The sequence below is a fragment of the Chelonia mydas genome, chromosome 1 (genome assembly GCF_015237465.2).
Source record: "Chelonia mydas isolate rCheMyd1 chromosome 1, rCheMyd1.pri.v2, whole genome shotgun sequence".
NCBI classification, from domain to species: Eukaryota; Metazoa; Chordata; order Testudines; family Cheloniidae; genus Chelonia; species Chelonia mydas.
The window spans coordinates 340,201,413-340,225,003 of NC_057849.1; the positions used below are offsets into that span (position 1 = coordinate 340,201,413).

At 43.0% G+C, this 23,591-nt stretch overlaps 1 protein-coding gene across 5 annotated transcripts in view; it reads left to right on the top strand.

Annotated features, from left to right (window-relative positions):
• The window catches only part of EXOC4 (exocyst complex component 4), a 578,416-nt gene that overhangs the window by 24,037 nt on the left and 530,788 nt on the right, over positions 1–23,591 (top strand). For all 5 annotated transcript variants that reach the window (XM_007055935.4, XM_043520885.1, XM_043520887.1 and 2 more), the window contains exons 2-3: positions 1,975–2,164; positions 12,720–12,914. In XM_007055935.4, the coding sequence (XP_007055997.1) occupies positions 1,975–2,164; positions 12,720–12,914 (385 nt within the window). The remainder of the gene's footprint in view (positions 1–1,974; positions 2,165–12,719; positions 12,915–23,591) is intronic.

Genomic DNA, 23,591 nt, shown 5'->3' on the forward strand with positions numbered 1-23,591 from the left:
GTTTGCTTTCTCTGAAGGGACGGGGTAAGGGGGATGGAAGCTTTGGCCCCATTTTTGCTGGCAATAACTTTCTCTTAGGGGTAGGGAGAGCGTTGCCTGTATATATTTTTAGTGCTTTGTCCAGGCTTGTTTTAGATAACTCAAACGATGTGGTTTCTACCACTTTCCTTAAGAGACTATTTCACAATCCAATACTGGTTTTAGTTTTTCTCTAGACTTCATTGTTTTAACAAGTCCAAAGTGAAAGCCAAATTGTACAGTAGTAGAGAGCAGTGATTTTTTCCCTTCAAACCACTTGACCTGCTGCTCTGAAATATCTGAGTAGCCCTGGCAAGGAATTGATGAGCACTTTCACTCCTAGAACTTGGTTATGTGCATTCTACTTTTAGAGATGAGAGTGAAGGCCATTCTGGAGTTGTGTGCTGTGTCTTAAAAGGTGTAAGCCTCTCTCATCACATGTGTACAAAGCTCCCTGTGTAATATACTTCCAGATTTTCAATTCTGTAGAGTCTCGGGCTTAAATTTTCAAAAGCAGTTAGTGATTTTGGATACCTCAATTTTTGTATGCACAATCTCAGACACCTTTTAAAGAGAGTCATTTTCACAGGGTGGGCACACAGCACTTTCTGAAAGTCAGGTCTCTTTCAGGAGTCTCAAGTTGGACACTCAAACTCACTAGTGTGTTTAGAATTTCAGGCCTACTTCCTTGTCATATCCTCTGCAATTAAAATCATTCAAAATTCTTAGTCGTGTTTATAGTCCTCACATGCCACAGTATGAGAATCTAGATAAATAAATTCTATGGGTTTAGTGGAAGCTATATGAAGTGTGCCTGCAGTTCCTCCTGGTTGTGAAGATACACCCAGTCTGTCAGTTGATATCTCACTAATAGGGTAGTTTAACTCTCTCCAGCGAAACCAAAAATTCTAGCTCTTCTAGGGTAACAAAAAGTGACACAGGAATCTAAATGAAAATTCAAACCCTTCTCTTTCTGGGTCACAGCCTTCCCTCAGGGGTCTGTTCAATATTCATCCCTCTCCAGTGTATAACAAATGTTACCCTAAATGCCAAAATTTTTACAAACAAATGTTAGTTATGATCTGTTAAAATCTGGCTATTGATAGTGATTATACAAAGCCGTGTCCTGATTATCTTGCTGGGCCTTTTTGGTAATGTCACATCTGTGCACCAATTCCCCAATTCTTCTTGTCAAAAGAAAATCCCTATGACTTCTATGTAAAATGGGTGGGAGAACATAGAACAAAGAATTGGGGGCTGGGGAGAGGGGAGACTTTTCTCTCCCACCCCAGTTCCATTCCGTTTCACCAACCTGACTGGTGACCAGGTAATGGATTAATGATTGATTAGTGGCAATGAGTCAAAATTATTGTTATATTTAAAAAAAAAATAATTAAACTATCCAGATGAGAATATCGCTAAACTGTGTGAGTGCCCAGCTGTATACATTTGTCCTTTCTCATCCCATTTCCTGCCTATAGTTTGTTACTCGTACTTACTTGTGTGACATCTGTAAGCTCTTTCGGGCCAGGACTGTGTGTTTATGCATGTTCTGTGGTGCACCTGGTGCACTTCTGGGCTCAGTAGTAATAACAATTTGTAATAAATAATTGCAATACTGTATGTATTTACTGATCTACCTGAAAAAATTAATAAAGCTCAGTAAATTATAATAACTAGCGGATGAGAGAGAAAAACATACTTGAAAATAAAACACTTAGAAGCAAGGAAGATAAGAAAGGAAACTAAAAGATCTCTGTCTCATGCAAACAACTGTTGTTGCTGGGTCTCAACTGAACTTTATATAGACATGTTTACCAGAGGTACTCTCCAGTCAATGGCATTTGAAGAATAACATAGTGGCTGCTTTCCAGCCAATGGTGTACTTTAGATTTAAGAGTTCCTGTGCTGGTAAATCGCTTCTAAACATTGCCATTGTTTTGACCTTGTTGTTAGGACTCTCTCCACCAGTGATGATGTCGAGGACAGAGAGACTGAGAAGGGCCGTCTGGGAGAAGCTTATGAGAAGTGTGACCGGGACTTGGATGAGCTTATTGTTCAGCACTACACGGAACTCACCACAGCTATCCGCACCTACCAGAGCATCACGGAGCGAATCACCAACTCACGCAACAAGATCAAGCAGGTGAAAGGGCAGGCAGCACTATGTTTGGCATCTCTCTCTCTCTCTCTCTCCCCTCCCCCCCCTTACCCCCCCACCTCTGCACCCACCATAAAAGTCTGCATGTGTTCAAATTTGTTTCTGCATTACATATCTACCTTTGCCTTGGTTTCTGTCCCTTTTTTGATGATATAAAATTGAAGTATCAAGGTTTTCATTCAACCCTTCCTTCTTCGAGAGGTGTCCCTGTGGGCGCTCCACTCTAGGTGTTGGTGCGTCCCTGCGCCTTCGCTCGGAGATTTTTACAGCAGTACTCGTACCAGTTGCACACGTGCAGAGCTTGCCCCCCGGCTCTGAGTGCACCTTAATAGTACGCGTGCGCGACCGGTCCCCTCCGTTCCTTCTCTACCGTCCCCGGGCTGAGACGGAGCTCAGCAGACTCGTTAGAAAACTTTTTCTCCCTTGTTACTCTTACCCTTTTAGATAGTTAGTTAGTTTGTTACCAATAGTGTTAGTTATTAGTGTTACCAGTAGTGTGTTAGTTTTGCTTAAAAAAAAAAAAAATAAATCCATAGTTTCTGTGAGCGCAGCCGCTTCCGACGTGCCTGGCTCCCCAGGCTTTAAGCGCTGCTATAATTGTAAGGATGTCATCCCTCTGTCTGATGGCCATTCAAAATGCATAAAATGTTTGGGGAGTCCCACATCCCCCAAAAATGTGCCCACTGCAGCCAACTTAAGTCTAGGGCACGAAAGGACAGGGAGTTGAGGCTAAAGCTCCTCCTGCTGCAAAAATCCTTAGGGTCAGCTTCAGACCCAGGCTCTGGATCCGGCTCTGCTCCTCACCACAGCCCCCCCCCCCCCCCCACCTCTAACAAGATGAAGAAAACTTCAAAAAAAACATCACTTTCTGTCACCCGCAAAGCGAACTTCGTGGGAGAAGGCTTCTCCCGGCTGGTCTTCCGCCTCCCTCCCAGTGCTCCCTCGGCTGAGCAGTTTTGACGCGCTGGGCTCCTCCGGCGCCGCGCAAAACCCGGCTGCGGCAGTAGCACAAAGCTCCGGTGCCGAGGCTTAGGCTTCCAGTTGCCTGCCTCTCAGATGGCACCTTTTGGCACCATGGTGGAAGCGGTGCCGACACATGCGGACATGCCTGACCCCCCGCAGGCTATCACCACTCTCCTGGCACCGGCACCTGCTGAGCTGGCCAGCAGCTAAACAACTTCAAAGACACCGGTGCAGAGTAACTTTTCGTCGCAGCAGATTCCTCTCACACCGCCCTCACCACACAGAGGAGCTTCAGCACTCCAATTTACGCAGTCAAGTGACCTGCTTGTGTCACCCATTCTGCAGTCATCCTTACTGAATGCCTACTTTTCACCAAATGCTCAGCCAGGGTCCGAACAGCCTTCCTCCAGTGAGGAGGAAGCTGGTCTCCAGGAGGATTTTTCACCATATGAAATCTCTCATCCTCAGACCCCAATTAATAGAAGTCATAGAAACATCACCTTGTCCTGCTCTCAGGATCCTGTCCCGTGGTGTGTAAACCCGTGGATGGCACCACCTATGCCTTTCCCACCACAGTGGCAGTATTGGGCCCCATGGGCATCCTATCCTCGAGACCACACTCGCTATGCCACCTCAACCAGGCCCAACACCAGCCCAGCTCCACAAGCTTACGAACCTGCCACTGATGCCAGTCACCAGACGGCACCATCACAAGTGCAGAATCAGGCATGACCTGTCTCTATCCCAGTAGACCCGGTTGTTATGCCTGACAAAGCCCTGCTTCCTATTCCCCCGTCGTCTTAAGATGACTTTTCAAAATTTCAAGACCTTTTGAAAAGAGTGGCCAGTGACTTAAGAATTAATCTGGAGGAGGTTCCTGAACAGCAGCATGAGTTAATGGACATCCTGCAACCTCCTTCTTCTTCCAGGATTGCATTGCCAATCAATTCAGCCCTTCTGGAACCTGCCAAAGCCATCTGGCAGACTCCTGCTGCAAGCTTATCTACCTGCAAATGAGCGGACTGCAAGTCCTTCATCCCTTCCAAGGGCTCTGAATTTCTTTTCACCCATCCAGCACCTAATTCGCTGGTAGTTGATGCAGTCAGCCAAAAGAACAAGCACCAGTATCCCCGCTCCACCCCAGCTGATAAAGACAGAAAATGTTTAGATCTGCTTGGACGTAAAGTATACGCATCTTCCACCCTACCATTTTGAATTGCTAATTATACGGCCGTTCTGGCAAAATATGATCACAAAAATTACAACCAATTGGTGGACTTTATTGAGGACATTCCAGAAGCAAAGAAACAACAATTCACTGCTGTAGTCTCTGAGGGACAAATCATATCATGTACCACTCTTCAAGCGGCCCTCGATGCAGCCAATACTGCAGCAAGATCCACCACTACAGCAGTAGTCATGCGCTGAGGGTCGTGGCTCTCCTTCTTTTCCTCGAGAGGTCCAGACTACTATTGAAGACCTTCCATTCGACGGTGACAAACTCTTTGCCTCTACAACGAACTACGTCCTTCGCTCTATGAAGGATTCAAGGGCGACTCCAGTCCTTAGGAATACAAACCCCTATGATCAGAAGGCGACAATATAGATACCAACCCTACCACCGTCCACGCTATCCCACATGTACCCAGCACTTCCAGAGATCACACGACCAACAACAGCAACAACGCCAGAGACCCAGATACCAGCGTTGGCGCCCCAATTCCACATCAGTGTCTCAACCCCCTCCGACTAACAAGCAGATTTGAAGCCTCGGTCGAGGGTTTAGAAAACAATGTTCCCACTTCAGTGCTTTACACCCCCTTCCCTACTTTTGGACACCCCCTATGACCTTTCTTCCATCAATGGCACAACATTACCACTGACAAGTGGGTTTTAGAGGTTATCACACTTGGCTATTCCATCCCCTTCCTATCCGTGCCTCCTGCCCACCCACCCTCCCCGTCCCTCTTCAGGGACCCCTCTCACGAGCAACTGCTCTTACAAGAAGTACAACGTCTCCTTCTATTGGGAGCAGTGGAGCTTGTGCTCAAAAGACACAGAGGGAAGGAGTTTTACTCCCATTATTTCTTAACAGAAAAGAAAACCGGGGATGGCAACCGATCCTTGACCTCAGGCGGCTCAACAATTTTATCAAGAAGCAAGAGTTCAAAGTGGTAACCCTCGCCACCATAATCCCAGTGTTGGAGCAGGGCGATTGCTTTTCATCCCTCGACCTACAGGACGCCTATTTTCATGTGACAATACATCCAGCTCACAGATGCTTACTTCGTTTCACCCTCGGCTCGACACATTTTCAATACAGGGTACTACCCTTTCGCCTATCCACTGCCCCCTGTGTTTTTTCCAAGCTCCTGGCCATAGTTACTGCCCACCTCAGGAAGCAAGGAGTCATAATATTTCCTTACCCTAGATGACTGCCTCCTCAAACCCTTAACACTTCGATTCACGCAACTCACCGTTGATTGTTTCCTATCCCTTGGCCTACCAATAGACAATGACAAATCCACATTAATTCCTACCCAGCACCTGGAGTTCATCGGAGCACACCTCGATTCCCAGACGGGAATAGCATCTCTCCCATCCGATCGCTTCAACACCATAAAGCAGCTGGCAACAAAACTTCGCAACAGTCCTCAAGTTACCGCTCGAGACGTTTACAACTACTAGGTCACGTGGCCTCTTTCACTTTCGTGGTCCAAAATGCACGACTCTACGTGAGGTGCTTCCAAGCTTGGTTGGCCACGGTGTACAGACCCAATGTGCATGCCCTAAACAAACCCCTATCCATACCTTTCTGAGTCAAAGACAGTCTCCTATGTTGGACAGTTCCCTCCAACCTCTGCTCTGGAGTCCCCTTTCTCCAGGAAGCTCCATCCATCATAATGACTACCGATGCATCCCTCACAGGGTAGGGTGCTCACGTGTTACATCATACAACTCAGGGGCTGTGATCTCCATCGGAAACCTCCCTGCACATAAACATCCTGGAACTTTGAGCTATAAGCAATGCCAGCCGTCACTTCCTCCCGATAATCCGTAACCAACATGTACGGATAATGACAGACCACATCGCCTGCATGTTCTATGTAAATAGGCAGGGAGGAGCTTGCTCTCATTCGCTTTGCACAGAAGCTATGAAACTCTGGAACTGGTGCCTTGTGAACAATATCCGGATATCAGCCGCCTTCCTTCCCGGGGCTATGAATACCACAGTGGACGAATTAAGCAGACACCTTCCTTGGGACCATGAATGGGAGATAAACGAAATGATCATCACCAACATATTCCGCATTTGGGGCTACCCAGCCATAGACCGCTTTGCAACTGCGAAAAACACGAAATGCCCCGAATTTTGCTCCAGAGCAGGACTGGGCAAGCACTCCCTGGGAGATGCATTTATGATTCCGTGGCACCGGAACTTACTCTGTGCTTTTCCCCCAATCCCGATTCTCCACAGAGTTCTGACAAAAATACGATCAGATCATGCCAAAGGGATCCTGATTGCCCCAGCATGGCCCAGACAACCGTGGTTCCCATTCCTCACCAGGATGTCAACTTGACCACCAATCTCGTTGCCTCTCATTCCGAACCTCTTATCGCAGCAACACAGCCGATTTCTCCACTCCCACCTGTCCATGCTTCACCTCAAAGCTTGGTTCCTACATGGTTCTCCCAAAATGAACTAGCATGCTCTGACGAAGTCCAAAGAGTGCTCCTACATAGCAGAACACAATCTACTCGCACCACCTGTCTCCAGAAGTGGATGTGATTTACACAGTGGTGCTCAACTAAACAACTGCCTCCTATGTCTGCAACAATGTCTCTTCCTCTTATACTCGACTACCTGTTGGACCTCAAACAATCTGGCCTTTCTTTTAGCTCCATCAGAGTCCACCTAGCTTCTATTAGAACCTTCCATGATAAAATTGACAGTACCTTTGTGTTTGCTCATCTGATCACTAAATGTTTTCTCAAAGGACTTCAATCCCTATACCCCGTGGGACCTTCACTTAGTGTTATCTTGCTTAACTCAACAGCCATTTGAACCCCTAGCCACTTGCTCCCTCTTACACGTTTTTATGAAAACAGCATTCCTAGTGGCAATCACTTCTGCCAGATAGGCAGGAGAAATAGCAGCTCTCATGGCAGACCCACCGTATACCCTATTTTTTAAGGATAGTTACCCTTCGATTACACCCCAAATTTATTACAAAGGTCCATTCGTCGTTCCACATCAATGAACTGATACACCTGCCGACCTTCTTTCCTAAACCACATGCGAACTCGTTTGAATCCACAATGCATACTCTAGATGTATACAGGGCTTTTTCTTTCTATTTGGATAGAACCAAGCCCTTTAGAAATTCTTCTAGACTCTTTGTCTTCATCACGGAGCGATCCAGAGGGACACCTGTTTCCACCCAGAGACTTTCAAAATGGATTTCTGACTGTATCCGATTCCGTTATCAGATATGGAAAGTTATGCCTCCAGCAGACATCAGAACCCACTCCACTAGATCGATGGCTACCTCCGTGGCTTTTCTACGCAAAGTTCCCCTGACTGACATCTGTAAAGCAGCCACTTGGTCTTCTGAACACACTTTTGTTAAGCACTATGCCCTTACTCAGAGCCCCTTCTCAGTTACACGACTAGGCTGAGCTGTTTTAGCTACTGCATTTCTACCCAATCTGAAGTCCCTACCTCCTTGAGATACACTGCTTTTAAGTCACCTGGAGTGGAGCACCCACAGGGACAGCTCTCCAAGAAGAAGAGGAGGATACTCACCCTGTGCAGTAACGGACGTTCTTCGAGATGAGTGTCCCTGTGGGTGCTCCACTACTCACCGTCCTCCCCTCTACTTTGTAGTTGGGGTGGCCTCCGTTGTAGAGAAGGAACTGAGGGGACCGGTCGCGCACGCGTACTATTAAGGTACACTCAGAGCGGGGGGGCAAGCGCTGTGCATGCGCGACCGGTACGAGTACTGCTGTAAAAATCTCCGAGCGAAGGCGCAGGGACGCACCAACACCTAGAGTGGAGCACCCACAGGGACACTCATCTCGGAGAACGTCAGTTACTGCACAGGGTGAGTAACCTCCTCTTCTCTTGTCCTGTCTCCCTTCTACTTGATGATACCTTGTGCTGAACCAAATATTGAATGGAGAAGATGCCATTACCTGCCAGCTTTGAAACCACCATCAGAGTTATTTAAATAGGTCAGATTCTCAGCTAGTGTAAGCCAGTGAGGACCTGGTCTGATTTGTTACTTGACCAGTAGTAGATCACCCCAATCTACACAGCTAAAATCTCTCCATCTAGTCTATTCAGATTCTTATATTGTGCCCATCAGGATGGTCTCTGATCACCTGCCACCTAGTGACTCATCAGATGTCCAGTGACCCATTAAATATGAAATTTAAGGTTATTTGCATAATCAGCTCTTGAGCTGTGCCTCCTGGTGGTCCTATATTTTGATATAGTTTCCTAACGTTTATTAACCATATGTTTCCTAACATTTATTACCGGTCTTGTAAATAACAGTGGCACTCCTAGCACTGGTTAGGGCTTACTCTTTGCTGTTCTCTACCTCCAGTTCTGATTATTATCCCAGTTGATGAATTCACCACTCTCCCAGCCCTTGTTTTACTTTCTCTGTGGATTGCTGTACTTAAGCCTTGCAAACCAGGTACATAAATTGTTCCATTGTCTGACTAGTGCTGTGGAGATCATGACTTGAAACCTTTCAGAGCAATGCTCCAGAAGCAGTAAGCTATGACCCTTCTGAGGCAGCACACTGACCCTTCTGGTTTTTCAAATTCATTTAGCATTTTCAAAGCAAATGAGACCTCTCTGATCCCTTCCAGGGGTAAGAGTTCATTCGAAGGATTTATGTACAAAGCCTGACTCTGTGAAGGCCCAGATCAATAATCTTAAACTTGAAATAAACTATAGCCCGTTTTCACCCAATATGCTAAGCTTTACAGAGGTCAAAAACAGTTCTATGGGGACAATGACATTCCCATCTAAACTAATCACTATGGGGGGGAGGGGGGTGAAGGACCTTTGGATATTTATGTTTTCTGATTAGCTTTAGTCAACAAGTATTAAAGTAACTTTGCCCTAATCTCATGCGAGGCACCATATATGATGCTAGACTCTGTGCCATCAGTCTAAATTATGCTGTCAAGCTTTCCATTTTGATGTTCCTCTCCTTTGTTATAGGTGGATGTTCATATTGCAACAAACTTGGACAGAAACATTTGTGCAAAAGCAAAATGCTTTGTCTGTGTTTAGTAGTCCGGATATCTGTTTGTGAAACAGCTATTTTCCTCAGCTCATATTTGTCCAGGCACTGAATCTTGTGGGGATGTGTCAGGGCCTGATTCTGATCTCATTTTACGCCCATATAACGCCAGTGACTTAAAAGGCATTATGGGGTCATGACAGAGCAAAATACATCTTCAGGTGTTCACTCTGTCTTCTTTCATATCTCTCCTCCGGCCTAGCAGGATTTTTGAGATTAGCATTGGTATCTGCCTCTTAGTTTAACAGGGAAAAATGAACAACTTCTCAATTCAGAGCCGCTCTTTGGATCACTAGTCTATTTTGTGCTCTGACAAGAACATCAAGTTTCAAACATTTCATTCATTTCCGTGGACCTTTTGGTCTTTCTTAAAGTGACCCACCATTTTGTACAAGGCACCAACAAGGCCACTGAGGCTAAGATGATACTGTCTAGTTTAAGGGCTTGTCTCCACTACCCGCTGGATTGGCAGGCAGCGATCGATACAGCGGGGGATTGATTTATCGCGTCTCATATAGATGCGATAAATAGACTGCTGAGCGCTCTTCTGTCGGCTTCGGTACTCCACCAGAACGAGGAGCGCAAACAGAGTCGACAGGAGAACATCAGCTGTCTGCTTACCACGGTGAAGACACCGAGGTCAGTAGATCTAAGTACGTTGACTTCAGCTATGCTATTCATGTAGCTGAAGTTGTGTATCTTAGATCGACCCCACATGGTGGTGTAGACAAGATCTAAGATATGCAACAGGGCCTGTGCCCAACAATTGCTGTGTATGGCATTCAGTTTTTCTCTGCTGTTGTGACAAGTTATGGAGCACGGAATTGTTGAGGTTTTCCCAGTGTCTGAAGATATTTCAAGGAGAGTCTGTTGGGTCCTGAGCCATCTAGAACCTTATCTTTGAAGCCGCGCTTTAATGTGTATACTTCAGAGCATGGTGCTGTTGTGTATTAACTAACTCTATTAGGAGTTGTCTTTCTTTTGGTCCATCTGTATGTTTCAGGAGGTCTCTTCACTTCATCCAAAGGAGGATAGAAGGGAAAGAGGTGCAGTTGAAGCATTGTTGTAGGTTCTTAAAGACTCTATAACTTGAAAATAAATCCAAGGGCCTCTCTGCATTTGTAATTCAGTGATGTTAGTGAGAGTTCTGGCTAAGAAGGGGTTGGGCCCTAAATATTCATGGTTTATCATTGAAACCAGATAACTGGTGTAAATGCTGCGTGTGAAGTGGTGTTAATTGCTTACTGATTTTAAGGCACTTAAATGATCATCCATTTATGGCATGCAAGAAAAATTGGGTTGTACTGACCTTATCCCAGGAGTTTAGGAATGCTATAGAAAAGCAAGAAGTTCTTTGACAATCTGCAAGAGGTGGCTTGAGATTTTAAAACAAAGTGAATGGCAGGCAGTACACTGTTTTTTCTTAGTGTCATAGTGTCATGATGTGTAATGTAGATGCTGAGCTGAAGTTTATCCTACTTACAGTCCATTTTGACATTCTTTCAGACATTTTGTTAGATAAACTCCATCTCTTGCTAACAAATTTGGTGTCACCTGATGTGACCAGGGTCCCAGGGGGGCCACGCTGAGATTGCTCAATCAGGGCAAACTGCAAAGAATGGGGCAGGCAATCCCCAAAACTGGAGGTTATTTCTAATATTTAGATTTACCAATCCAGCAACAAAACAGCTTTTACAATACCTTACTGATTACTCAGAAGCCAGAAATACAGTTCCCTTAAAGCAACACAGCCTTGGGCTCCCACCCAGACAGCCACGTCAAATACTTAGAGGATTACTGAAAATCTTGTTTATCATATAAAAAGTTCTACCAATCCCAAAGGATTGGACACGTTACCCATCAACTTAATGAGTACTTCAGATCTTACCCAATTGGCGTACAGCCAATTCTTATTAATGAAACTAAAATTTATTAAAAAAGAAAAGAGTGCGTGCGTATGGGTTAAAAGATCATTATACCTACAGATATGAATAAAGTTCTTAGGTCAGTTCATGGTAGAGATGGTGAGCTTCAGAGTTGCAAAAAGTTCTTTCAGAATTAGTTCCTTCGGTCATAGTTCAATGTCCAATATCAGGGAGACCCAGGCTGGAGCTGGGGACTTAGTCTTGCGACTCAAACTTCCCCTGATGAAGCTTAAGCAGATCTGAGATAACAGGACAGGGCCCAAGAGTTCTTTTCATAGATCCCCAGCAGCCTCTTGCCAGCAGGCATTCCTTGGGTACAGCATTGTGGCTTTGAAGTAGAAACACCTATTTCCTATGTATACATGGGTAACTAGTTGCATTCATCAGCATAAGGTAGTTATCCGTTAAGCAGTTCATAGACAGTTTACTACAAACTTCAAAGAGAAATATAGACAATGAAATTATTACACTCTAGTCTCAAATGTTAATATTCCCCTTTGATCTCTGAATCAAGGATATAGTAACTGACAGGAACCATCTGTTTACATGGTTAACATCTAACAAGATATAAGTAAACACATACAATCTGAATTACCTCTAATTCTCTAACAGTACAGGTTCACATTTCAAACCTCTAGTCTATGGCTATGTTAGCTGTTTATAAGGAATAGTCCTAAGTACCATATATATACTTTTATAATATGTCTTTAAAAATTGAATTTGGGTCATTTAGCCTGCTAGTTGCTTCACTCTTTCGGGTTTAATGTCACACCTGAGCTACTGGTTAACAGGGATCCTCCTGTATAGTCCGCTTTCATAAAATGGAGAAACAATAACTGGAAAAGAGGAGGAGGGAGAGATGCCACAAGAATGTAATAGGCAGACAGAAAATGTTTACAGAGGAACAAAATAGTAGCTATTTATTTACTTACACTAAACAATTGGCTTCCTGTTTCATGCCTAAATGCTGAATAAATGTTGGAAACAGCTGCAAGTAACTCTTTAGTCCTGGTGTTAAGATAAACATGTGTGGAATCCCATTAAGGCTACTCCAGTAAAGAATACACTAATAGCACAAAACTTGAATTAAGCCCCAGCACCTAGCTTCACTTCATTTCCCCTGTGGTTGCTCTCATAATTTAGGGTGATTATATGATTCCTCTGTGCTAGAGAGGAATAATAAGGCTGGTTTTTAAAAAAATGTGTATTTGATTATTGCAAGTTGAAACTCATGTTAAAATGAGTGAGTTAGGGGAAGTGCTGACCATATGGCAGGCTCCAAGAGAAAGGGCATTAGACTGACCTCATCTTCAACCTGTTGCCTTGTAGGTGAAGGAAAATCTCCTGTCATGCAAGATGCTGCTGCACTGCAAACGGGATGAGCTGCGCAAGTTGTGGATAGAAGGAATTGAGCACAAACACGTCTTGAATTTGCTGGATGAGATTGAGAACATCAAGCAAGTGCCCCAGAAGCTGGAACAGTGCATGGCCAGCAAGCACTACCTCAATGCAACTGACATGCTGGTAAGATGGGATACCTAACATTGATGGTCATCTGTATATTAGAGTCAGCTAATGCAGCTCTCTAGGTAAATAGATCTTTCTCTGTGTTGTCCACTGCTTGCTCTTCCCCTGCATTGTTGTTCTCTTTTACCCTGTTATGTCACTCAGTCTGTGCTTGATCTTCAGCTTGCCAACCTCTTTGGCTTCTTTGCTGCCCTCAGCCTTTTCTGACGTGGACTCTGGGTCTCCAATAGCTCTTCCTCCCCTTGTCTCTTGTCCATGGTTTTTTGAAGCCTTCTCCTTCTTTGCACTTCATTGACTCCTTTCCTTTCTTCTGTCACTGTGCTCCTTGCCTCTTGCCGTGCTGGGTTTCCTACTGCATTCATGGCCTTGGTTCTTATTCTCACTGATGACTTCCTCCACTGTAAGATCCTTCTCGTAGCTCCACCTATTTCCTTTCCCTTCCATCTCTTCCCTGACTGGCTCTTGTGCTATCACCCTTATCATTTCTCCTCTACCTTTCACTCTTATAGAATCATAGGACTGGAAGGGACCTCAAGAGGTCATCTAGTCCAGTCCCCTGCACTCCTAGCAGGACTAAGTATTATCTAGACCATCCCTGACAGGCGTTTGTCTAACCTGCTCTTAAAAATCTCCAATGACGGAGGTTCTACAACCTCCCGAGGCAATTTATTCCAGTGCTTAACCACCCTGACAGCTAGGAAGTTTTTCCGAATGTCCAGCCTAAACCTCCCTTGCTGCAATTTAAGCCCCATTGCTTTTTGTTTTATCTTCAGAGGTTAAGAAAAACAATTTTTCTCCCTCCTCCTCATAACAACCTTTTATGTACTTGAAAACTGTTCTCCTGTCCACTAATCCTCTTCTTCTAACTACCTTCCCAGTCATCTGCCTCCACCTCCTTCTCTGCTGAGAACTCGCCAGTTTTTTTTAGAAAAAAAGAAAATTGACTCTTGCCAGCAAGAATTTTCCTTCTCCCTCTCCCATTCTCTCTCTCTCTCTCATTTCCCTTTCTCCAACTGGCAGACCCCTGCTTTCTCATTCACCACGGAGGAGGAGAGGCTTCTTGCTTCACAACTCAAGTCTCTCTTTTACTGTTTCCCTCTAATTCCTTGATCTGTGCCCTTGCTCCCATTTCCTTCCACCTGCTCTCATTCTCTGCTCTTTCTCTATGCCTCTTATTGAAGTGCTCTTTCTCCTTGGGCTCATTTCCATCTGCTTTACAAGCACACCTTTCATCCTCAGTCATGAGGAAGCCTCTTCTCACCCACACCCTCTTTCTCTCCCTTCCTGTTTCCAGAAACCTCAGGCGTGGTGCCTAGACTTCATGACCAAATCTAGATTCCACCCCCTGCCAAAACTACCCTTTCTTTACCAGTGACGCTAGTAACCTTCTGCACGGGGTGGGAGTTTTCTCTGTTTATGTTCTTCTTGATTCCGCCACAGAATTATGTTTCTTGAAATCTCCTTCACCTCCCTCATCAACTCTCTTATCCTTCCTGTCTCTCAGGATTACAACCTTAGTGTTACCTTTGACTCTTCTCTTTCCCGCCTTGTAATCCATCACTTCTCAAATTCCTGTTGCTTCTTCCTCTTCAGTATTGCCTCTCCTTTCTTCACTTTTCCCCACTGCCAAAACTCACTCTTGATTTCATTTTTTCGGGTCCCTCTTCTCTATACTGTCCAAAACACGTCTCTCTAAAGTTGTCTTCCTTTCTCACGTCTCGTAAAATCTCTTTTCAGGCTTCCTGTTACTCTTGGCCTCAAACTTAAACTCCTCATGTTGGCCTTTAATGACATACATAATCCTGCTTCTGTGTACAACTCCATTTTGTTGTCCCCTTCCTTCCTTTCTGACTCATTACACTCCTTCCAATCCTTTCCTGGCTGTTCTTCTTCAGCTCGTACTCTTGCCTTTCTTGCCTTCGTGCCTCCTTTCATGCCACCGTCTACATCTTGTCTGCCAGTGGTCTTCTCTGTCCTCCCTCCTTAAAAAAGGTTTTCTTCCTGGAACCTTTTTCAGCCTTGTTCTCTTCATCCTTCTTCCCCTTATTTCAGTGGTTCCCAAACTTTAACAGCCCGCGAACCCCTTTCACTAAATGGTGAAATCTCGTGAACCTCCTCCTAATAATTAATATTTCTAGGGATTTAAGGTTAGATTTCCTCTGCTCTCTGCACTCCGTGGGGCTTCTGCTGCTGGACCCTGTTGACTGCCCCGGTCCACTGAGCTCGGGCTGCGGGCTCCGCTGACGGCCAGGGCTCGGGTTGCCAGCCCCAACTGCCCACCCCTGCTCTCCCTGGGGCTCGGGCTGCCGGCTCCCTCGCTGACGGGGGCAGGGCTCAGGCTGCCAGCCCCAACTGCCCTGCCCCAATCTCCCTGGGGCTCGGCCTGTCTGCCCTGCATCCGGGTCCCACCTGCTGCCTCCAATGCCCGGGGTCCTCTGGCTGCCATGAGTGAAATTTTTCTGGCGAATCCCCTGCAACGTTCTGCAAACCCCAGTTTGGGAACCACTGCCTTATTTGAACGATTGTCCTGTCTCTTGTCTACCTTATTGTAAGTTGTTTGGGGCAGGTCATGAATCTGTTTTATAAAGCACTATGGAAATTTCTGGTACTATATAAAATATTAAGTCAAGCCTGTTCTAATTCTTGGAAGGCATTAATAGAGCCATGACAAGAAGAGCAGGGATGGCTAGGATTTACTTAGATTTTGAGGTATTTTTAGTCAAAGTCCTTGATGGAGGAAATATGTTATCTGGAGTGAGAGGTGTTTTTTTTTAATACAAGAGAATAAACAGGTTAAGAAGTGGAATAAACAGGCAATGTTCAGTGAAGAAAGAGTTAATGATTGATATCTTGTGGATTAGTATTAGGACAGTTTAAATTCATTACTGTTAGCCTGTTGGTTTTTCCCATTTCTGTTACACTTGACCTAGTTAAACCTGTTAAAGAGCTAGCTTGTTGGTCTTTAAAGAATGGTTGCATGGAGGGCCATACCCTGACTTTGTGATAGTGGTGTTCTTCCAGAGAAGAATAGTCCCATTTCCAGCCTGTGCTGAGTTCTGATTTTATTGCTCTAGGAAATGAAAGAAAAATGTTTGTCTGCAAAGGGCTTTGCAAATTTTGAGTAATCCTTTGACTCCTCAGTTAGTATCACCCCAGTTTCATAGATGAGAAAACAAAGGTACATATAGCTGAGACTTGCACAAGGTCGTAAGGGAAGTGAGTGTTAGTGCCTGCTCTTTGTGCTCAGGCTGCTAGATAGTACCATGTTGGTTCTTCGGTAGGGTTATCTGTTGTGACTCATCAAGGTGCATTGCTGTAAGGGGTTACCATTTAGCTTTTAAACCAAGCAACGCAGGGAAAGCTGCAATTAAAACTGTATTCATGTATTAATCCTTCCATCAGTACTTTCAATTCCCATTTCAATACAAGTGCAGCTATAGCATGTAAACACAATAACTTATCTGCATCCTGACTGTTTTAATAGACAAAAATTGGTGAGGGCTCATTGGCTTTTGCTATCTTCTTTTAATTCTTCCTGTTTGTCAATGTGATGTTATAATCATGTGCTGGCTGCAGGATAATACCTTTCTCTCGTTATATGATCTGAATAGTGTATAAAATAATTATTAAACTGTCAGGAATGCAGAATGTTTATAGATGTGCTTGTCCTTTTGTTTCCCTCCTCAAGGTAAACAGCTGCTGTTGGTTTATAAAAAGCCTAAAGTGATCTGACAAGGCGCTTGTATCCCTTGCATTGAAATTGGAGAGCTGATTAATATTGTTGCCTGTAGCTTTGTGATATGTACAGTCTAAATTAGACCTTTGCAGCCTTTGTGTTGGGTTGATGCAAGCACATTAATGGCATAATTTCTGGTTGCTGCATCATATTTCTTCAGTCTGTTCTTTGTATTCCACTCACATTAATTGAAGTAATTTTGCCACTGAAGCGTATTTCAAACCCTGCATTTAAATTGAAATTTTAATTCCCTTATTGTTTGGAAAAGATGGCTGAAGATGGCTTGTTACAGGTTTCATTATCACTCAGAACACTCCAGCTGCTGGGTTCTAATGTACAACGACTGATTAAATCTGGAAAGAATTATTAATATAAAAATGGCAGCTTTTTCCCAATAGTATGAGCAAGCTCATGTTTGTATGAAGTTAGATTTTTTTTTTTTTTAAGTGGATTTTTTTATCCAACTGTTTACATCGGTCTAAAATTGCACAGATGAGCTTTGAACATCACTGATGCAACTTCTATGATATAGCATCCCCCAAAAATTCATTGTAGAATTGCAGTTAAGTACTGCAAGCTGAGCCAGAGAAGAGATTTGGGGGCTCTGTACTAATTGCTAGTCACATATTCCACAAGTAAAATAACTTGTTTCAAACTTCCTTCTGAGTGTGAAGATTTGAATAAGTTTGTTTGTTTGTTTTTTTTTTTTTTAAAGTGCTGAATGTGCACAGCTCCCACTGAAGTGCCATTTGAGGGCCTTAATTATTTTGGTCTCCTGTTTTTGTGCACATTTGTAGGAATTAATAGCTGTATAATTGGAGAAAGGATACATATATTAAGTATAAATAACCATTACTAGCAGCACCATTTACTCTTGGATAGTAATTGGGCTTATGTCCACTAGGATTGACATAATATGCACTTGAGGTGGTCTGATACTGCCTCCAGTAGAGGGCAGTGCGTCACATAGTATATTGTAGACGGATACCCAGGAGGGTGGGAGAAAACACGGGGACGAGCCAGGTATTAGGAGGAGTAGAAAGGCACTGGGACTTGAACAGTGAGCCTGGAGGGAAAGGCTGTGATACTAGCTGACAAGGTGACTGCAACAAGGAGCGAGGGTGACAGGGTGTGAACGTGAGAGAGACAGGACTGGGACAGGAACAGTCTGGAGAGAACAACACAGTAAAAGAGGCAGTTAGAGACAAAAAGGCTTTGCTTAAAAATTGTAATTCAAATCTTACTGAGGAAAATAGGAGCATAAATTATGGCAAATCAAGAGTAAAACTCAAGTCAGCCTATGGAACTCATTGCCAGGGGATGCTGTGAAGGCCAAAACTATAACAAGGTTCAGAAAAGATTGAGAAAAGTTCATTGAGGACAGGTCCATCAATGGCTACTAGCCAAGATTCTCAGGGATGCAACCCCATGCTCTGGGTGTCCCTAAACCTCTGACTGCCAGAAGATAGGACTGGGTGGCAGGGGCTGGATCACTCAGCAGTTGCCCTGTTCTGTTCATTCCCTCTGAAGCACCTGGCATTGACCACTTACAGAAAACAGGATAGATACTAGGCTACATGGACCATTGATTTGATCCAGTAATGCCATTCTTATGTTTGTTTGGGGGAAGGAGGTGCAGAAGTGTCTGACTAATAGAGCACATTCCCCTTTAGAGCTTGGAAGAGAACCCAAGATTCCTGAATTGACCATTCCTTTGCTGCCAGCAAATATCTGTGAAACAGAGTGGCAAAGTGTGCAGCCCATCCTCTTCTAATGCTGGTCCATATAGAGGATGACAGCCTACTATTGGTATCAGTTATTCTGTTAGCGCAAGTGGCCGAGGTCTGTGCGGTGGCTCTAAAGGTTCCAGCCCTGCTGATGTGGATGTCAACGTGATGCCACATGATGGAATTCGTTTTTTCAGTTTTTTTTAAACCTAAGAAATTACATGCTAAAGAAGAAGAAACAGTATGTGTTCATGTCACTAAAGACTGTATCAATGTTAAAGCCACAAGGGGACCAAATTAAGGATGCACGGGCAACCTTGAGTCTGGCATTTCGCAAGTTCTTAGTGCCTGATTTTGCAGCCTTACTATCCTTTTAACGGATTTTTTTTGTGTTAAATATTTATATAGGTAACTTTTATATTGAGGCAACTCATTTAATCCACAGGGATCCCAAAACATGTGATGAACTGTATACTTACACACACTCACTTCCCCCAGCACTAGAACACAGCTACCGCTATGGTGGAAGGTACCAGCTGTTTAACAAAGCACATTAATGTTACATAATTAGGCTAGTAGCGAGGATGGATTTCTTTTCACATCTTGCTTTACTGTGAATACTGTAAACCACACCAGCGTGCTCTCTGGGAGTTTGTTTTATTATTCTATCTCCTTGTATGGCTTCTATCACTAGTGTCTCAATGCCTCACGATCATAAATTAATTGATCTTTATAGCACCTTAGGGAAAGTGGGAAAACTATTTATCTCTGCTTTTCAGATGAGACAGAGAGAGGCTAAGTGACTTGCTCCAGGTCACAAAGAGAGTCTGCAGCAGAGTGGGGAACTGAACTCAGATCTTCTAGGTCTCTGTTGAGTACTTAAACCATGAGACCCTCTTTTATTCTATCTGTTCTGTGGAAGTTTTACCCGAGGAGATAAAGTTGTGGGTGGGGTAGAAATTAGATTATCTCCCCATCGCATTGGGTCAGGGAGTTTGCCAACCTTCATAGCTTTTTGCTATGTTTTATCCTTCAGATATTAAGTGCTCCTGTTTAGCTTTCCTTGTGCCAGCGAGAGAAGTATGTAGCTCTCCGTTTCTGCATTCTAAGGTGAATAATAGCATCCAAGATTTCCCTTGAGAGCTAGACCTATTTCTTGAAGCCAGATCGCGTTATTGCCAACTTCAGTTTAGTTTCTAGAATTGAGCTTGTGAAGATTACTGCTCGTTTATTGCATTCGATTAAAAGCATTCAGCCTAAGATCATTCATTCAGAATAGGAGCCTAGTTTGCAGTAAACTTAGGTCATTTTCGATTGTGCCGATGCATGTCGCGTTCACTGTCTGCCTCTGTATTGTGTGATCTCTGAATCCTAGCTCTCTAGAATCTGTCTGATCTTTTTGCGTAATTTATTATTTATTTATTGAGCATGTCACTTTGCTTAGTGCTCTGCAACACAACTGCTGCCCTGAGGAGCTTACAAGCTAAACTAGACAAAGCAGCTCCGATACCCAGAAAACTGCACAATGCAGATTCTTTGTTTTGTTGTTATAGATTGCATTCCAGCACTGAGGCTTTGAGGCCAAAGTAAATTTTTAAAGTGGGACTTGTGTGATGAGAACGTGGTCAGTTCCTTGGAAGTGGGAGACTTGTTTATAGACACATGAAAAAAAGTGAAGAGATGAGTGTAAAGTCAAGGGTTTTAAATAATTGAGATTTTTTCTGGGGAGAAGAGGAGAAAATTGTTCTGCTATTTTTCCACTCCCAGGGTGGAGGTGCACTACTTGGTTGCCATTTAGCCATCTCCTACCTTTCCCTGCATCTCACATTAGTAGCATATACTGGCAGTTATGGTGGGAAGTAGAAGTCTTATCGGGAAGGATGAGCTGGAGTACTGATGAGAAGTGCAGTCAGGAAAGTAACATATACTTTCCTCATGGATTGCATTTTCTAAGTGGACATCCAACTTAATTCTTAATTACTGAGGGACAGTCTCTTTTGCTTTTCACAGCCAAATCTCTGTACAACTTTTCATGAGTGATGTACCCAAGTATTCAGATTCTAATATCTAAACTGAATTGTTAAATCTATTCACCTAAATTTGGGTTATTGCTGATAATGTATTCTATATATCATATGACTTTTAAAAAACTAACTTTGTATTTGTGGATAATCTAAGCACTATACCCAGATGTATAGACACTCAAATTAAAATTTGAAAAAAATTCAACTATTTGTTACTATTTATATGCTTTGTTCACTATCTGCATTTCTCTCATCTCGGGCAATGAAAATCGGTAAGGGCAGTTTTTCATTGGTTTCATCAGTTTTGCTTTCTGCATTTTCCTGCTGCGGTGTTTTGCTTTCAAACACTTCAGCAGAATTTGTTTGTTTAAAACAAATGTTTTCAATGGAGTTTAAAAAAATAGTCTGGTCCTAGCTCTTATAGAGGCATATTTTTACAAAATTTAGACCTTGGGCTATATTTAAACGTTGTCTCCTTTAAATAACTCAAACAATAGTACTTCCAACATTTTTCTCCGGAGGCTGTTCCATGGTCTAACACATCTCACCATTGGGAAGTTGCCTTGATTAAATAGCCAGAATTCTATTCAAAAAAGGAAAATGTGAAATTTACATTCCAGTGGATTTTATCTCCTTTTGGTGGACGCATTGATGTAAGCATTAAGACAAACAAGCAAACAAAATACCTTCTGACTCTGTTAAAACAACTCATTCATGATCATTTTACTCATTGGCATAGCTGATAATTTTTGTCATTGGTGATAGCTGTAGGATTTGACTGGGGAGAGAAAGGAAACAGGTCCTTTATTTATTTTTATTATAGGTAATGTTTGGTGAGAGCATGTTCTAGTGATTAGCATATGAGTATGAGAGTAATGAGTTCTTATTCTTATTTATTATGTTGTATTACCATAGTTTCTAGGAGCTCTAGTGATGGAATTAGAACCTTACTGGGCTAGGTGCTGTAAAAACAGAGAACAAAAAGACAGTCCCCACCCCAAGGAGCTTATCGTTGAAGTATACTTCTAGCCCTGGCTCTGCTGCTGGTTTACCAGGCAAGCCACTTAAAATGCTGTGCCTCAGTTACCCTATATGTTAAATGGGTATATTATTCTAAGATATTATTTGTATTATTTGTTTACCTCAAAGGGGCATGATAAGACTTCACTTACTACGTTTGGGAGGGTGCTTTAAGTTCCTTATAAAAGGCATTTGTGCTAAGTAGTAAATGTTAGAACTGAGCTGGAAAGAAGTTCTGTTTTTGTATTATTTCTCGAATTCAATTTTCTGATCTTGTTTCAGTTTTTTTTTAATTTGCTATGATAGATTTAAAGATATTTGAAAGGAGAAATTTATAAGTGGAGTGTTTCTTTCCCTTTGTAACATCTTATCATTTCTTCCCTTAATGTACTATCGATAACTTCCTCGCATTCCTTTTATCCTGTGAAATCCATTATCTGAGGGAGTCTGTTGCATTAAACTGTTAGTGCCTAATATTGCCTCATTTGCATTGACACATGCTTGACCTCAGCCCCTCCACTCTCTTAGTTAATGCACCAACAAGCACTGATATCTCTCTGGAGTATTATCATTTGGCTGTTAGCTCAACTAATAACAACCATTCGTTTAAGCTGATGAAGGTTTATTAAATAAAAAACATGCAGTAATGAAGGTGCAATGGAGGTAGCTAGCATCCTGTTTTTACTGGTGAGAGTCTGCTGAGTCTATACAATAGTTAATGGATTTTCTATTGAAGTGGGGGCACCAGTACAGTTGTGATCAATTGTTTGGTTTAGAAATGAGCATTTCTGGACATTTAATTTGATCTCCACTGATTACAGTGTAGACACAGTAATAAAAATAATAACCAGCCTTGTCTGTTTAATGATACATCACCTCTTGGATGTGCCATCCAAACAGCAAATAGTGTTGTGGTTTACATTTCCATGCTTTCACACATGGGATTTGTACCGTAGCTTAGAGATCCTTTGAGCTAGAAACTTCAGCTGAATAAGGAAAAATGTAGTGATGGCTTGCCTTTCAATTGATTTAAAAAAAAAAAAAAAAGTTAAACTTCTAGCCAGCACCATCCATTATATAATTGAATGAAAATCCTTTATTTTGCCAGTGGAATCTTTGGTAGTTTTTTATTAAGCTGACTTATCAAGGCTGTTTTGTAACATTATTAACCACTTTAATTTCTCTTATAATGCAGCTGTAGTAATGTTTTTGCAGTAATCACTGCTTCTTCAGTTATTTCTCTTGAATTCTGAATCTCACAATCATAATTTTTTCCCTAGTAAATAATGGAACACTATTAAGAGAGAGAAATCACTCAAGATCTCGAGGATAGTGGAAAAACATAAAGCATACGTCTTGCCAGACAAACTTGATTGCATGTTAAAAATAGAACTGCAAAGTTAGTGGATGAAGGGAAAGGAGATAAACTGTTATCTGGTTTACCATAATACATAGGAGCCGCAGTCATGGGCCAGGACCCCATTGTGCTATGCACTGTACAAACACAGAACAAAAAGACAGTCCCTGCCCCAAAGAGCTAACTGTCTAAGTAACAGACAGGTAGATGGGGGAATACAAGGAAACAATATTAGTCAATGTGATAAGCCATGGTCCCAGCAAACCAGCAGCCTAACTGTTGTCAAGTCTTTTGGAGGCATCATGGCACTTGAGGGTTTTAGGGAGGGGTTTGAAGGAGGATAAAGTGTTAGTTTTGTGTATGTTTACAGGGCGCTCCTCCCAAGCATGAGGGGCAGTATGGAAAAAAGCACCACGGTGCTTGTTTGAAAACGTGGAAAGTGGGTGATAGAGGCTGGTGTTATTGGACCATTGGAGGTGAGAGTCAGCACTTCAATACTGAATGAGAGATGATAGGTAGGATAGGCCATGAAGAGCCTTGGAAGTGAAGACAAGCAGCTTGTGTTTGATGCAGTAGAGAAGAGGGACCCAAGTATAATATATTTGGATTTTAGTAAAACATTTAGTACAACTGGGATGAATTTGGCCTAGTGTGACTCCACTGAAATCAATCCAGTTACCAGTGGATAAACTTGGCACAATGTTGCATGTAATCTTGTTCTCAAAAAGGCTTGGATAGAAACACTGTCACATAGAATGCAATGGTTATGCCAAACTGCCCATAAACAAAGGCTTATGTAAAATGTTCCCA